General features: G+C 41.5%; 2 protein-coding genes and 1 long non-coding RNA gene across 6 annotated transcripts in view; 1 reads left to right on the forward strand and 2 right to left on the reverse strand.

Annotated features, from left to right (window-relative positions):
• UGDH (UDP-glucose 6-dehydrogenase) overlaps positions 1-582 on the reverse strand; it is a 24,526-nt gene extending 23,944 nt beyond the window's left edge. The window contains exon 1 of the mRNA XM_061582922.1: positions 25-582. The gene's annotated coding sequence lies outside the window, so the exon portion shown is untranslated. The remainder of the gene's footprint in view (positions 1-24) is intronic.
• On the forward strand, positions 454-5,072 carry LOC133363656 (uncharacterized). The gene is made up of 2 exons (XR_009757733.1): positions 454-923; positions 2,532-5,072. It is a non-coding gene; the product is annotated as an uncharacterized LOC133363656 (long non-coding RNA).
• Positions 5,073-5,802: 730 nt separating this feature from the next.
• SMIM14 (small integral membrane protein 14) overlaps positions 5,803-15,198 on the reverse strand; it is a 49,045-nt gene continuing 39,649 nt past the window's right edge. For all 4 annotated transcript variants that reach the window (XM_061582931.1, XM_061582929.1, XM_061582930.1 and 1 more), the window contains 2 exons: positions 11,805-11,953; positions 5,803-10,462 (listed from right to left, as the gene is read on the reverse strand). In XM_061582931.1, the coding sequence (XP_061438915.1) occupies positions 10,430-10,462; positions 11,805-11,953 (182 nt within the window). In that variant the 3' untranslated portion in view covers positions 5,803-10,429. The remainder of the gene's footprint in view (positions 10,463-11,804; positions 11,954-15,198) is intronic.

Here is a 15,198-nt window from a genome sequence, read left to right on the forward strand (position 1 = left end):
CCAGCCCGTCAATAGGATACATACAATAGGAAGTTCCGGTTCTTTAGATAAAAAGCGAGAGGCGATGCTGCAGCTGGATGGAGTTGGAGCGACCAGACAGGGATCAAGCAGGCAAGTAGAGGCGGGCCGCCAGAGCCGCCCTTCTTTAAAGAGTCGCTTTCTTATTCATCAGAGGAGGGGAGCAAAAGTTGATCCGCCCCTTCTCACTAGGGCAGTGGGAGGGAGAAGCAAGGCCCAGGGAGAGGAGAAAAGGGCGGGGTGAGGAGAACGGGAGTGCAGAGAATCTAGCCGGGGGCAAAAGAAGGGAGGGATCGGGCTAGGAGGCCGACCGCAGAGGAGTAGCCGCCTTAGTTTGTCGCAACAAAACCAACCGCCTGGGCCCTGGCATACTTGGGGTATGGTTTCCTAGAAGGAAGAAGAGAGGGGAGACGGCTGAGGAGGGAGAAGGTGATCGGGAAGCGGAGAATATTGGGATGATTCGAAAAGAAATGCCAGGGCCCAAGAGATCCACTGGAAGCGATGATGAGATCTGGGAGGGAGAAATGCAGCAGCTTATTCAGGGACGGGCTAAACGCGGGAGGGGGGGAAGAAAAAATATGCAGGGGTGGAAATGGAGGAAGTACACGGAACCAGGAGGAGGGGGGTAGGCAATTCTTGGAAGAAGGAGGAGAACGTTTTTATAGCGGGGAGGAAAGAGATGAGATCAGAACTATAAAATATGGGTTGGAGCTTGGGGAATCGTTTGGAATGTGTAACAGAAAAGCGAGGCGGCCACGGGGCAGAGGGAGGTCTCGACTCTCCTCCCCCTTCGCTCTCCCGCCTCCTCCCCTTCCGCCGGCGAATGCGTGGAGGCCAGCTAGACGCCGCGGCCTCGAAGCCGACCTTTTCTGCGCCAGCGAGGCCGAAACAAACACAACCGCCAGGTCTGGCCTAGTTTGCTTCTTATTTCCCGCGCTAAGAAGAGAGGGAGCAGCGGGGCCACCGGGCGCGGGTGGGAAGGTGGCGGCGGGTGAGCCTATTCGGCCTGGCTGCTGCCCCGGCTCCCGGCCTTGAATCCCGTTATGTAGCCAGGCGAAGGTTCTGAGGCGGCGACTACAACAATTGGTAGTGGCCCATGTCCCGGGCCCCGTGCAAAATACCTCTCAGTCGCTACCGCAACCAGAGTTTTACTGCTCAGTCCTTAATCCTCCAGCTGGGCCTGGTCAGCAGCTCTTTTAATCTTGCACCGTTCCGTACCTATACGTTTTTCCAGAGAGTGAAGTGAACGCTTGTCTTCATACCGCTTTTGGGACAACCCGTTTTTAGGGGAACAGATTGGAGCTAGAGAGTAGTCCGAGATTCACTCCTCGAAGTTGCTCTTCTGTTATGAAAACAGACACAACAAATACGCGCTGGGGCTTTGATGTTGCTTAGGAAAATGGGATCTGTAGCGATAGACTGGCAACATCACATAATACATTCCATTGCTGATATGATTGCCCGGTAAAATCCAGTGGCATTGCTTTTGGTCGACTTATACAATAGTGTACAGTAGTGGCAAATTCAGAAATGCAGGGTCCCTTTATGTTAATCACAGCTGTGCCTCCTCCACCTTTTTTGCTGCAGGGTTGAGAATGAGATGCTTGTTAATGCCTTCTCCCACAATAGACATCCCTAGAAGCCAATAAGCATGAAAGGGGAGAGTGTTAGCTACTGAGAAGACTGTTCTCAGTGGCTGACTCACCTTTCACTCTGATTAGCTCTGATTGGCAGGAAAGATCAAGGAAGCATGTTAGAAGACTCTTCTCAGTGGCTAAGACATTCCCCTTCATGCTGATTGGCTCACAGTATGCTGGAGACACTGGGACCCTGCTCCCAAAAAAGCTAAGGATCTAAGACACACATGCCTGAGACCCTGGATGACTACACCCCTGGATTTAGATAACTGGGAGGTACAGGTTAAGCATGTGTACGTTTACTCAAAAGTCTTGCTGTATATTATGTACACTAGCCTGGGCATAATCCACAAAGAGCATTTAGGACTTGCTTCTGAGTAAGCATGCATGGCTTACTCATCTGTACCATACATTTAAAGCAATATTATACCTTTTTAAAGGGTTGTTCCCCCCCAAAGAATCCTGGGAACTGTAGTTTATAAGGGTGCTGAGAATTGTTAGGAGACCACTGTTTCCCTCACAGAACTACAATTCTCAGAGTGGTTTAACAATCCCTCTTCCCAGGGAACTCTGGGAATTGTAGCCCTGTAAGTTGTCTTTTAACAACTCTCAACACCCTTAATGAACTGCAGTTCCCAGAATTCTTTGGGGGAAGCCATGATTGTTGAAAGTGGTATAACACTGCTTTATATGTACAGTGCAGATGGGGCCATAGTCACTAAAAAGCACACTGCTTGTTGGAAAGTAGAGCTCTGTATCCTCTGACCCCCCACCCCTAATGTTCCTACAGAAATTATCCTCTACGTGACCACTCACCTCCCAATGTGTTAGGGCAGAAAGCATTCATCATTTGTTGCTGGTCTGCTTTTTCTGCAGCTGTGAAAGGATGGCAACTCTGGGCTTTGTAACAGAAGGGGGAAGGAAATCCTGCTTATGCCCTTTCTTGCACTACGGCCTTGTAAAGTAGGCCAATTGCCTCCCAAACAAGAGAGATTTTGCTCAGCATGAGAAGACACACATAAAGCAGTTCTATCTCACAATGTGTGGTTTTCAAGAGAATGATTAGTATGAGTTGCATCATGAGATTTCAAGTTGATCATTTGCAGATAAAGTGAAGAAAATTGTGCTTCATCAATAAAAAGTGGAATCCATTTGATGATAATAATGGACTTCATCACATTTCAAGCTTGCATGTGTTGACATTGGAAAAAACAGTATCTTTCTGAAAAATCTTCATTCAAAAGACTAAGAAATTATTCTGCCAATAAAGCACATTAAAACGCACATCAGAAGATCAGACAAAAAAAAGATATCCAAAAAGAAACTACAGTACTGTGCTCTTAAGAGTCATTAATGTGGCAAGATAGAATACATGAGCTGGAGAAGGAATTGCCTGCCAAGATGTGTCTACCACTTTTACCTCAGTCATCTTCAACTCTGCTTGACTTCATGCCAGATTGGTTGCAATATCTGCTGGAAAGTCATTCAGCAGTTTTGGGGATTTTGCAAAGCAGATGTTGCACAAATTTCTCTCTCTGAAGAGGCTCCTTGAGAATGGACATTGCATTGGATGTACAGAGATGGTAGCATTAAATCCTTAGAGCCCTGTAGAAGAATGACATGGTGTCCTGTTGAATTCAGCATAACTGGTATTGAAACTCCTCTACCCAAGGACATTTGGGCTTCCAACATAATATAAATGGCAAAAGTTCTTCGTAGATTACATTCTGAATGAACAGAATTAGTTGAAGGACAATACCTTTTAAGTGGGAGGACTTGGATTTAATCGAGAGGAGTACCTATCAAATGGTGAGACAAGTGAGACTCTTGATCTGATATCTGATCTTGAACGTGATGAGAGAATTTTTCTTCATATTAATCCTGCTACCATGAAATCTTGCCTACAGTATATGCTTTAACTGAGTGCGATACTATAAGCAAATTCAGTAGAAAGCACACTGCTCTTAAATGTTCCAGCGTAACCACAGTGTCTGATGTTCGGGAAGTAAGAGTTACCTAACTACGCTACAGGCTGCAGAATCATTTCGTGCAGGAATGATATCACTACATTTCTCTGCAATGAATGTCAAATTCAACAGTACCATTGAATGAAGTGTCTTGACTTTTCAAAGCTGCTACCAATATCACCCTCCACACATCTTCACATAAGGAGAGCATATCTGCAGAGCTACTGGTGGTACCACATACTTGAAGATGTGACAGCTCTTAAGTCATCTCAGTATGGCTTCACAAAAGAAGATGGTGAATGGTTGCCTCATTACACTGGAGAAAGTCTTCCTAATGATTTTCCCCTTGCTTGCACATGCAAGAAATGTGTAATAGACATTGTTTGCAAATGCCCTGCCCTGGAGCAAGAAATGATGTTGCTCCAGATTTTGCGTTTGTGGGTGTAACAATGTTTGCCAGAATCCAATTAACCAGTGTTTAGGCCTAATGTGTATTATGGTTTTAATTGTATTAAATAACAAAGAGGTTTATACTTCAGCAATATTTTACTTACTTTGCTCTTTGATCTAAGAATTAGTGGCATATTTAATACAATTAATAAAACCGCATTTTCCTTTAAAACTTGTTCAATTTAGGGCAATAAATGTTATGAATGAAATTATTCAAAATGTTCTTCGAAGCAAAGTTTATTATATAACAATGGTCTTCCTAAAATCAAGAGTTTCTGAAAAATTGATGATTTATGAAGCAAGGAAGCATAGCGGTCATTTGTAGATTTGTGGCCATTTTGGAAAACAACTGATGGCATCAGGGTGTGATCAAGTCAGAAAACTATACTAGCCAAGAACACATCCCAGAAGAGAAACTATATGTACATTTGCCAACAGGCACATGGCTGGCCCCTGCATTAATGTATGCACAGAGGATTTGGGAGAGAAGCAGGATTTTCTCTTATCTGGGTGGGATATGAAAGAGGAAACAAACGGAGTGTCTTTCCCATTGCTCAGAAGGAAATCCTGCTATTTCTTCGTATCTGCTTGAAACGTGAAGTGGAAATTAGAGTCGTGAGGTAGGGGTTTCTATGGTGCTGTATGTCCTGCTTGCCAGAGGGCAAAGGGCACACCCTGGTGGAACAGGTAATTCAATTTGTGGATGCCTGACCATAGGGTTCAGAGGATGGATGGGTACAAGTGGTTGTAGAGTTCAAGGGCAGGCAGAATATCAAAAAAATTAAATCCTAACAAGTGTGGTATATAGCAGGGCAAATGAGATTACAATCCTACTGCAATCCATTTTGGCATTTCTGATAGTAAATTGAAGTGTTTTGCTACTTTAATTGCCATATTGACAATGCAAGACATACGGGGCTTTAACCATAAAGATGCTAAGCATGGAGCAAAACTTGTGCATCCATACAGAGTCATGGTGTGATGGCTTCATTTTATTTTCTATTTCTATGGGCAGGACAGCACTGGAGAGGGATGGGGAAACGCTATAGCATTCTTCAGCATTATTTAATAGGCTTCTACACTAATCATACGAAAATGTATACACACACACATACTGCAACAACAGTCACCCCACTTCAGAGGACTGCTAATTTGGCTTTTCCATAGTATAGTCTGAAGCCTGCAAAGCCAGTTTGATCAGAGACCTGTGGATCACAACAAATGAATCTTTATACTGGGAACAAAGCCATCTCTACAACACTGCCTTAAAGTCCCTCAAAAGCTATTGTCTACACAAAGAATGGTATATATCTAAAACTACAAGATGCAGCTACAATATGATGATGATGGCATTGCCCCTACAAGCATTGTATCATAGTGCAGTGCACATTTTTGACTGGGGTGTCAGCCTACATACAAGCATGTCATTTTAAGGCTGCAGTCCTATACACACCTGGGAATAAACCCCATTGAATACATTGGAATTTACTTACATATAAAGATGTATAGGATTGTGCTGCAAGTTACAACAAGTGCCATAGTCAGCATACTGAATTCCACTCTAGACATTATATAAAACCAATAGTCCAGCTATTACTAAAAGTCAAGGCACCACATGCTAATGCAAATGGGATGGTCAAGGAAAAAATAGGAGGGGGAAATCTGAAAAACAAAAGTCAGCAGGACAGACTTATTCCACCATAAAAATAAACGTGTAGAAAATCCACACATTCACAGTTACTAATTGTTACTATTTATTTGAATCAATAAAAATTGCATAGTACAAGACCTTTATACCACAAACCAAACCTTAGTAAATACTGTAACAGAAAATTCTCAAATGGCACAGACACAATTTGTTTGGTATGATTCAAGCCTCCAGTTTAAACTAAAAACATTGTTATTACTCATCTCTGCCCCAGAAAATCACTCTTCTAAACTAAGGCTAGGTGATCTGCTGATACCCTATAAGCAAACGTGAATTTTCATTTTGTTATCTAAGGGTCAAAGAAGATGTGATCAGGATATTCCATGTTTTTTAAAACAAGTTATTAGGAGCTGTGGGATGGGATTTGATTAGAGCTGCGATGTTGATGAATGGAGGTATGACCCTCTTTTCTCCCATGATGTTTTTAATTAAAATCCCCCCTGAAGCTATTTAGCAGCTGGGGTGTGATTTTAATGAGGAAACAGCATTGGGGAAGAAGGGTAAATCTCCCTTCCCCCAGTATGACCCCTAATCCAAGTCTGTCTCCTGTACAGTAGCAACTATTAACTTTTTTTAAACTGAGAAAGACTGAAGTCATGTCTAGTTTGCGCATTTAAAGCAGAAAAAATAACAATGCTATGAACTAAAGCATAAACAGTAAACCTGCTTTCTTATTCCCAGCAGGTAGCTCTGTAAAGTCTGTGTCTTGCTGGCTGAGCACTGAACCTTTAATATAAAGATCAAACTAATACCAAACTAAGATGTGTCTTGTAAAGAGGCAACAGTAGTTGCTAAAGGGACTAGCTCTTTTCCTCAACTATCCCCAGACCATTTTGCGTATGTATTACTTTGGAACAGGAGGAAGAATGCAATGTGAGCCTCTTAACAGACCGTTTCTCCTTCCCCAGGACACATACTAAATGTTCATGGACAGTTCCTATTTTTAACAAATATTTTGTTTGCCCAGCACCCGTCCATCTAAAATCTCTTAAAGTGGAGGTTTTCAAACTGTTCTGTCAATCCTCGAGTTCCTTGGAATCTTGCCAGGTTGAGTAAAGTCAGTAATGGTGCACAAACATGTCTGAAAGGCAGCCTCTTCGTTTCCAATATGTAGAGGTGCTAGATGTACTGTGGAATGCTAATCCATGCAGACAAATGACAGTACCCAACGGGACCAGTCAGCACCTTACACAAAACTTGAGTGCAATAAACACCACATTCATTAACAGAAGCCTCAGCAACACACAGTTCTATGGCAGGTTAATCAATGTGGAAAGGATTCTCTGATGCTCAAATATTGCCTTAGAACACAGTATGGACAGGTGTTGAGATTGATCTGATTGCCCCTGGGGTAGCCTGAATGTGAACATCATCTCAAGTGACTTAAGTTGTCTGCATTCAGCAATAATGTGTGGGAGTAATTAGTTACTGGATTGTCCCCACTGAAAAACTCACTATGATACAGGTTAGGACCTTTATTAGGGTACTTATTTTACTGTACAGATGTAAATCGCTTTGAAACTGGTTAAATTTGACATGGCTCCTCACATAATAAGGTGAAAGCTCCATGGTGGGGCATCTGCTTTGCATGCAACAGGTCCTAGATTTGATCCTTGGCATTTCAAGTTAAGACTGGGAATATCTCCTGCCTGAAACCCTGGAGAGGTCCACTGCCAGTCAATACTGACAATACTGAGCTAGATGGACCAATCAGGCATAAGGCAGTTTCCTATTTTGAAGAATATTTTTGCTCAAGATTCTTATTCTAGGGGTCATTAATGTAAACTTTGTATAGGACTGAAGAAGTGTCAAAATAAAATAGGTTTGTACAGTTAGGCCATTGCAATTGCTGCAAGCCATTTTGCTGCAATCTTGCTAAATTGCTATAATCTTGTTGGTAAAAAGCTTCATAGACATTAGGAAACATAAAAGGGTTCTTTCTGTTCTTTTTCAAAGTAATCAAGAAAAATAGGCAGTTACTTTTCTTTGTTTCACTCCCAGCTGCAATTTTCTGCTCATTCACTCAGGGGCAAGCCCCACTGAACACTATAAGACTTCCTAGTAAACGTGCACAGGACTGAACTGCATAAAGTTCTTAGATTACTTAATATATTACACATACATTTCCTTTCAATTAGTTAAAACTGGAATCGGGAGTACACCAAATCATCCAAGCTGTCTTCTTATATTTTCCTTGTGGATCATTTCAAGAACAAAGTACAGGAGGGAGGCTGATCGACAGTGTAGGAGAAGAATGTAAATTACAATTCTTGCATTCCATTGCTGGCAACCATAAATTATCTCTCACTGAAGGTTTTGTTCAAAGAACCCAAATTTAAGCATTCTTTCAGCCTTAAAGCTGTTCTACACATTCCGTGTACGGAGATAGTAGAATTCTGGATTGTACCACTTGAGACTGCAGGTAGGAGCTTCATATTTTTGAATGCTCCTCAGGAGGGGGGTGGAATCTCTGCAAGAAATAAACTAGCACATCAGTCAGAAAGATTGTATGAGGCCCTATCTAATGTGCTAGTTTGTTAGAAGCAGGAACGGTTTCACATGGAGGAGCATTCAGAACTACAACACCTACCACACACCTACAAGCACAAGTGGTAAAGTCCAGAATTTTATGACCTCAGCCTACTACTTAAATTTTCTGTAATTTGCAAAATGCTACTTGCACAATCTAGGTGCTGGGAATTCTAGGTGTTTTCTGAATGAAACCCAATTACTAAACACTTTCATAGTAACTACACCCTTGCTCCTTTTAAGACATCTTGGGGTGCACTCAATAAGTGACCTTTAAGAACACATTTTATTTATTAAATTTATATCCCACCTTTCCTCCCAGTAGGAGCCCAGGGTGGCAATAATGTGATCTATAATGCATAAAGTATTTCAAATCCAATGGCAATCCCTAAAATTATATTTAATATTTGCCAACAATATTTTCTATTTCTGTGAATGTTTGGTGACTTCACAAATATACATTATTGCTTGCTGGTTCCATCCATAAAAATGACAGCTGAACTCTTGCCCTAGAGGCACAGCTTTGGCATGCTATTGCTAAGAATAAGAAAATGTTAACATCCAAAAATAATACAGATTGGAATATTATCATACAGACATGAAAAGCTTTAAAAAAATAAGTGTCTCTTGTGAAAGCACCCTTAGACTGAGCACAAGTCCCGGGAAATTAACCCCATAGATCTTGGTAAGTTTTACTTCCAAGTAAACACGTTTAGGATAGAACCATTTGTCCTTGATTTTAAAAATTGGTACTGGCCTTAAGGTTCTAACAATAGGAACTAACTTTATAGCTTACTGTGCTGCAGTGGACCAGTGAATTCTATTCCAAAGCATTTATATGCTAGCACAGCCGGACTAGGCCAAAAATAATTAAGGTACCCATGTGAAAATAGTGGCAAGATACTTATAGATGCATCAAGTAAGTGTATATGGTGAACCTAGTTCTATGGAGTTCAAATTGAATAAGACTGTTATAGCTGGTTGTTGCTTTTTCCCTATATTTCAGTAAAATGTATTGTCCTGATCAAGAGTTCCACAAACTGTCCAACATGCATAGATCACTTGCTGCCTGCAAAGGCTTCTGAATAATTACAATGACTGAGGAAATCCCTTCAAGTGCATCCTTTTTACATACACTATGCTGCTGCTGCCCTGCCACTGAGGTGAACAAGAAACCTTTACAATCAGGGCAGCTTCATGTCCACTTCGGAGTCCTACATCTATGGAAAATAACTGGATAAGGGTAACAGTGGACTGTAATATCCATTACAGAAGAGTATACAAGACACCTAGCTTTATTATAATATTTGTAAATATTCCTAGTTTCGAATGTAGTATTAGATATTCGTGATTTAATTGTCTTAATACAAGATTAAATTATTTGCTTGCTTCTAATAAATACAGTTAATTTGGCCATATGCTAGACAAGTATGTACTTTGGACAACACTTACACAAATATAAATAGTTGATGGAATTCCTGTGTGCCAGAAACAATTCTGGTTAGCAAGCACAGAGTAGATCAAAACTTGCATTGATGAAATACAATTTAGTCTATTCTATCTCAGGGATGCTAACCTGTGGCCAGCTGGATGTTTCTGGACTACATCTGCCGCCATCCTCAACTGTTGGCCATGCTGACTGGGGCTGATGGAAGTTGTAGTCCAGAACCTAAATGCAGAGGGCTACAGATTAGTCATCCTAGTTCTACATGAAGTCTTGACAATGGGTACATATACTGGGAACGTCTGAGCAAGCCCCCAGTAAATGTACAAGGATCACAGAGACATGCAGGTGGATTGTGCCCAATATTGCAACTTTAGCCATATGTAAGAAAGGAGCAATTGGTGTGAAAAATGACAACTATAAATATAGAAGTTTTAATTCTCCACCAGATATTAATGCAAGGTGCAACATCTATAGTCCCAACAACCATCACCCAAATTGCCTCCCACCACATATGTAAATTTATTCAAATATAACCTTCTAGGAATAATTTGGGGGGGGAGAAAAGGTTTTTCAATGTATGGAGCAGAACAGTATTGTATGGGATTTAGGAGTATTCTGGTCACTTTCACTCTTTTGGTCATGTACGGTTACAGTTGAGCTTTTCCAGTATGCTCTAGTCCACAGGTGGAGCTGGTGGTTCTTGTCCCTGTGGGTTGAGAATACACTGAATTATTTATTTTAATTTTATTGAGCAGATTGATTTTCAAGAGACACTCACAAAGACGCATTACACAATACAAATTAAAACATAAGCAATAAAATGCAATTTAAAACATCTACTTAAAACTACTAGAAGCAAGCACAAATGCCAGCATAATTTAAACATACAAAACCAGAGCACATCACGATTTCTACTGCTTACAGTTACTCACTGAAGGCCATGGCAAAAAGGTGGGTTTTCAAGGCCCTTTTAAAGTACCAAAGGATGGAGCTTGCCTGATAACACATGGGATTGAATTCCACAACTCCAGGGCCACTGCCAAAAAGGCCCTATTCTGTGTGCCCGTCATTAGAATAGAGGAATGTGTACAAAAGAGAATAAAGATTAGAAGAAAGAAGTGCGTATAAGCGAAGAAGCTGCCTATTTCAAGAACCTCCTATACCTTTTTGAGTTTGTTTCTTTTGGGGAATACAAGGCTAGATCTGGGAACACCAGGGACAGACTGCCCAAGTCAGCCATCTAGAACCGGAGGCATTCAGGCCTGGCAGGGAATGGAGATGCCTAGTATCAATCTCTTTGACAGCCTTCCCCCCAAAAAAAACAGTTTCAGGAATGGCCAATCCAACTATTAATAACAGGAAGCCAGGCATCTGTCATTGCCTAGTTAGGCGAACAGACCTTCCTGTCTGCTGAAGACTAACAGTCCTAGCCTCAACTTATGCCAGGCCTAGTTCCATGCAAAACCACCCAGAGGCCTAGCCTGCTCCTGGAAGTAGCTACAACAGTGAATCTTCAGTAGTCTCAAAAGACTATTCACACAAACCTCTTTCTGTTCCCTTCTACTAAAGCCTTAATCAAGGGTGATCAATCTTCCACATAAGTGCTAGAAGTATAACTAACTTTGAAAGACCATTCAGAACATTTCTGAATATGATATACAAGAACTCTGTACAGTGCTAGTGTGTTGCACAGTATGAAGGGGGAGGGCACCTACTTTAAGTAACAACATAATAGGTTTCCACCGGCTGCCATGATGGCTTCCGTTAAAACCACTGCTTCAAAATACTTTTATTTAGGATTGTGCCAGATTCCATCATGAAAGGTTTTGTAAACAGGAATGCAACGTCAGCATGGATGAGAAAGCATCAAAATCATCATCAGACACAATGTAATACAATTTGTTAAAAGCAATTTCTGAAGGGTTGTATCATTTTTGTCTCCCACTTTTCCTTCAAGAAATGCAGACTTTTATACTGTACATTCCCCTCCCCCGCCCCAGTTTACATTATGCAGACAGGTTAGCTAAAGCCCCAGAAAACTCACTCACATTATGTGGGTTGGATGGCTTGTCAGCTGTAATAGATCTTCTTAGGTTAGCGGGTCTCATCAAGAACAAGACAAGTGCCAGAACCAGCCAGCCCACCATTATCATTGTAAAACTGATGCCATTATCAACAGATGGATTTGGTCCTGGCACTAGAAATAAAACAAAATATGAATTAAAGGAAGCAAAGAATTTCAAGCTACCTTTCTCAATCTGGACATATAAACAAACTACAAGTACAGGAACCCAAGCCTGAGCAGCATTTTGGGAGCAACAGGAGGGTCAGGCCAAGGGAGAATCCCTGGCTAAGCACATAGGTTTAGCTCTCGTCAGGAGGAGGAAGAGATGGAGTATAACTTCCTCCACCCTTGAGGTTGGAGAGGAAACTGCTCTGTAAATAAAGGCATTCAAAAGCACAATTAAATCAAACTAGCAAGATAAAACCACTTAAAATAGAAAATACTATTATAAAACGCAGAAGTACTTATCCATTTAACTCAATGAATCTAATTGTTTTTATATTGTTTTAAATTTTAAAATTGTGTTTTGAATTGTTTTTAAAATACGTGTTTTAAATTGTATATTTGTTTTAATGTTTTTGACTGCTGTAAACCGCCCAGAGAGCTTCGGCTATGGGGCGGTATACAAGTGCAATAAATGAATGAATGAATTAGGGGAAAGGAAGGGGAGTTAATAGGTTTTTTGTATTATTTTGTAACTAAATACATGTTAATGCAAAATGGAAATAAAAATAAATTTAAAAAAAATGTAGAAGTACCTACTGGGCTCCTGCTGGGAGGAAGGGCAGGATATAAATTAAACAAACAAACAAACAAACAAACAAATGGCATAGCCAGCCATTAAAAGCCCACCCAAAGTAGTAGATCTGGACAATAAAAAAAAAAAGTGCTCAGGCTCGCATTTCGACACATCCCCAGGGAGGAAACCCTCCTCTGTCATGCCGCAGACACTGAGAATGCCTCTTCCCCTGTGCATGTAAATTCAGCTTTTGTGCAGAGTTAAGACAATCAAGTACTTAGCTGAGGTATACAGTCAGACTTGAATGAGGTATCTGTTGCTGGATAGTATCTTTTCAGATTACAGGTGGGAGATTTAATGCTCCCCAACATAACAAATAATCTTCCTCCATGTGTACAAAAGACATCAACACATTTTTCTGATATGCTAGGCTTGTGTGTTCAAGGTTTGTTAGTTTTTTAAATGGGGGCACCTTTCAATAACTGAATCTCCCATCTGTACTTTAGCAACAGATACATGATTAGGGATCAACATTTTTGCTTCCCACAGTGAGTGTGCCGGGGCCTTCAGGAGAGTGTAGTAACCCTTGACCTTCCTCCTAGCTTTGGAGCTGCAGAGAGATGGGAATTATCCCTGCTTTTCCCCCAGTTTCAAGGCTGAGAGGAAGACTGGGATTGTTCAGCCACTGGATTGCCAAAATGCCTGGAGCATCTCGGTAATGCAGGACCAAACAGAAAAGCCTCTGCCTTACTCTTTCCAGCTTTCAGCAAAAATCATAAATAAATTTTAATGTGCTTTATCAAATAGCTTACAACACAAAATGCCAAAGAACAAATCGGATGAGCAAGCAACTTGACCAATGCATTTTAAGCTGAAATCAGGCCAACCAGCTGTATTACAGACAGTTGAATGTGATTTGAAACAAGAACGGCAGGTTATGATAAAGCAGGTTTCGAGTTCTCGTAAAACCTATTTGAACAGAAGTTATGATAAAGCAAAAGAAATACATGTCTGTACTATGGGAAAAGATGCCTCCTGCAATCACTTTCAAATCTCTTCGAGTGCTACAGTAAGAAAGGCTCTACCAGCCTTCGCTGGCTGTTAAGAGGGAAAACAGACAACATATAATACCTGAGACTGCAGGTGTGAAGGAACTTTTGATTGATTATTTATTAAATTATTTTATTTAAACTCATTTTACCCCAATCTTCCATTAGGGAACTCACAGCAACTTACATATGGTTCCCAGGCAAATTACACCTTCAGCTTTATGTTCCTTCAGATCATTCTTTGGTTTGCGATAGAGAACAACAGGAGGGGAAGTTTGTTCAGTTTTAGTCTGAGGCTGCCTGAATTATCAAAAACGTTTTTGTTTTGGTTTTCTTAGATAAAAGGAAGGTGCCTGTGCTTTGGGTGCCATCATGAACACAACATCCAGTGGCCAGAAGAAATCTGCCAGCACACTCATTATGGTGGCTCTGCAAGAGACAGAACTCCACTTCCAATTTGTACCCGCTTTCATAGCTTTTCCCAAACTTATCTTGTTGTCCCTTTCTCCAAGTCCCCGAGTGCTATTTAACGCAGACACAGGGAACGCTGTTCACATCAATGGCCATCTTTTGCTATTTAATCTTGACTGTATCTGAGAGCAGCTTTTCAAGCTGTACAGTAGGGTCCCGCTTTTCGGCGTTCCGCTAATATGGCGATTTTCAATTAGAGTAAGGCCCCACTCATACGGCACTTGTTCTGCTTTTACGGCATTTTTCGGGCATCGGGCACCATTTTCTTGATGGAGTTCCACCTTTCTGCGGGGGTTTGGAACGTAACCTGCCATATGAGTAGGGCCCTACTGTGTTGAGAATCTCATTCTCTCAGAAAGGCTCCCTCTGCCCCAAATCAGACGAGGCCTATACTTTGCCCTACTACTATTTTCTAATTCACCCCTCTAGGTGCTTCTGAGGGAAGCTGCCACCAGAGTACAACCTTCAGGATCATACCAGCTGCAGTGCCTCACATGGGGGCCCATCTGTTTCATTTCCAGCTCCAATTCCTGCTGGGCCCTTCCCCTTGAACAAGCATGGGTGTGATGTGCTATGGGACCAAGGATTAATCCTGGCCCCAATTCATTCCTTGGACATTCTCAGGAGCTTATTGCAGTGTTATAGCCCCATTCTTGATGAAAGAGGGCTGACTGGCTGGAAAGAGAAGAGTAGCGCCACCTCCTGAGTCACTGGCCAAACACAGCCCCAATGAGTCACTGCATTGACTGTTAGCCTTAACATGGAGAAATAGATGACTATTTCTTAAATGCTGTCTGCTTCATTTCCACTTCATCTTTAATTGTTTTTAAGCTGACCACAGGGTTAGTTATTTCATCTGTACTCATTATGGTGCTATCTGGCAACATCCCAGCAGACTGATGCTCTCAGTTTTCTTGCTTCCTTTTTTTTCTGCTCCCACATCTTTTACTTGCTAGGCAACAGGGTACCTAATGTTTGCTTTTTATATTTTCAAAATACTGTGCTAAGAATTGCTTGTGCCATGGAAGTCCCCCCCTCCCATCACCTGCCCCCTAAATCTGTTCTAGAGGTCCTAGGGGTTCCCTGCATTTGTGATCCGAGGCCTTTCTCTGTGTGCC

This window comes from Rhineura floridana, chromosome 9 (assembly GCF_030035675.1).
Source record: "Rhineura floridana isolate rRhiFlo1 chromosome 9, rRhiFlo1.hap2, whole genome shotgun sequence".
NCBI lineage: Eukaryota > Metazoa > Chordata > Lepidosauria > Squamata > Rhineuridae > Rhineura > Rhineura floridana.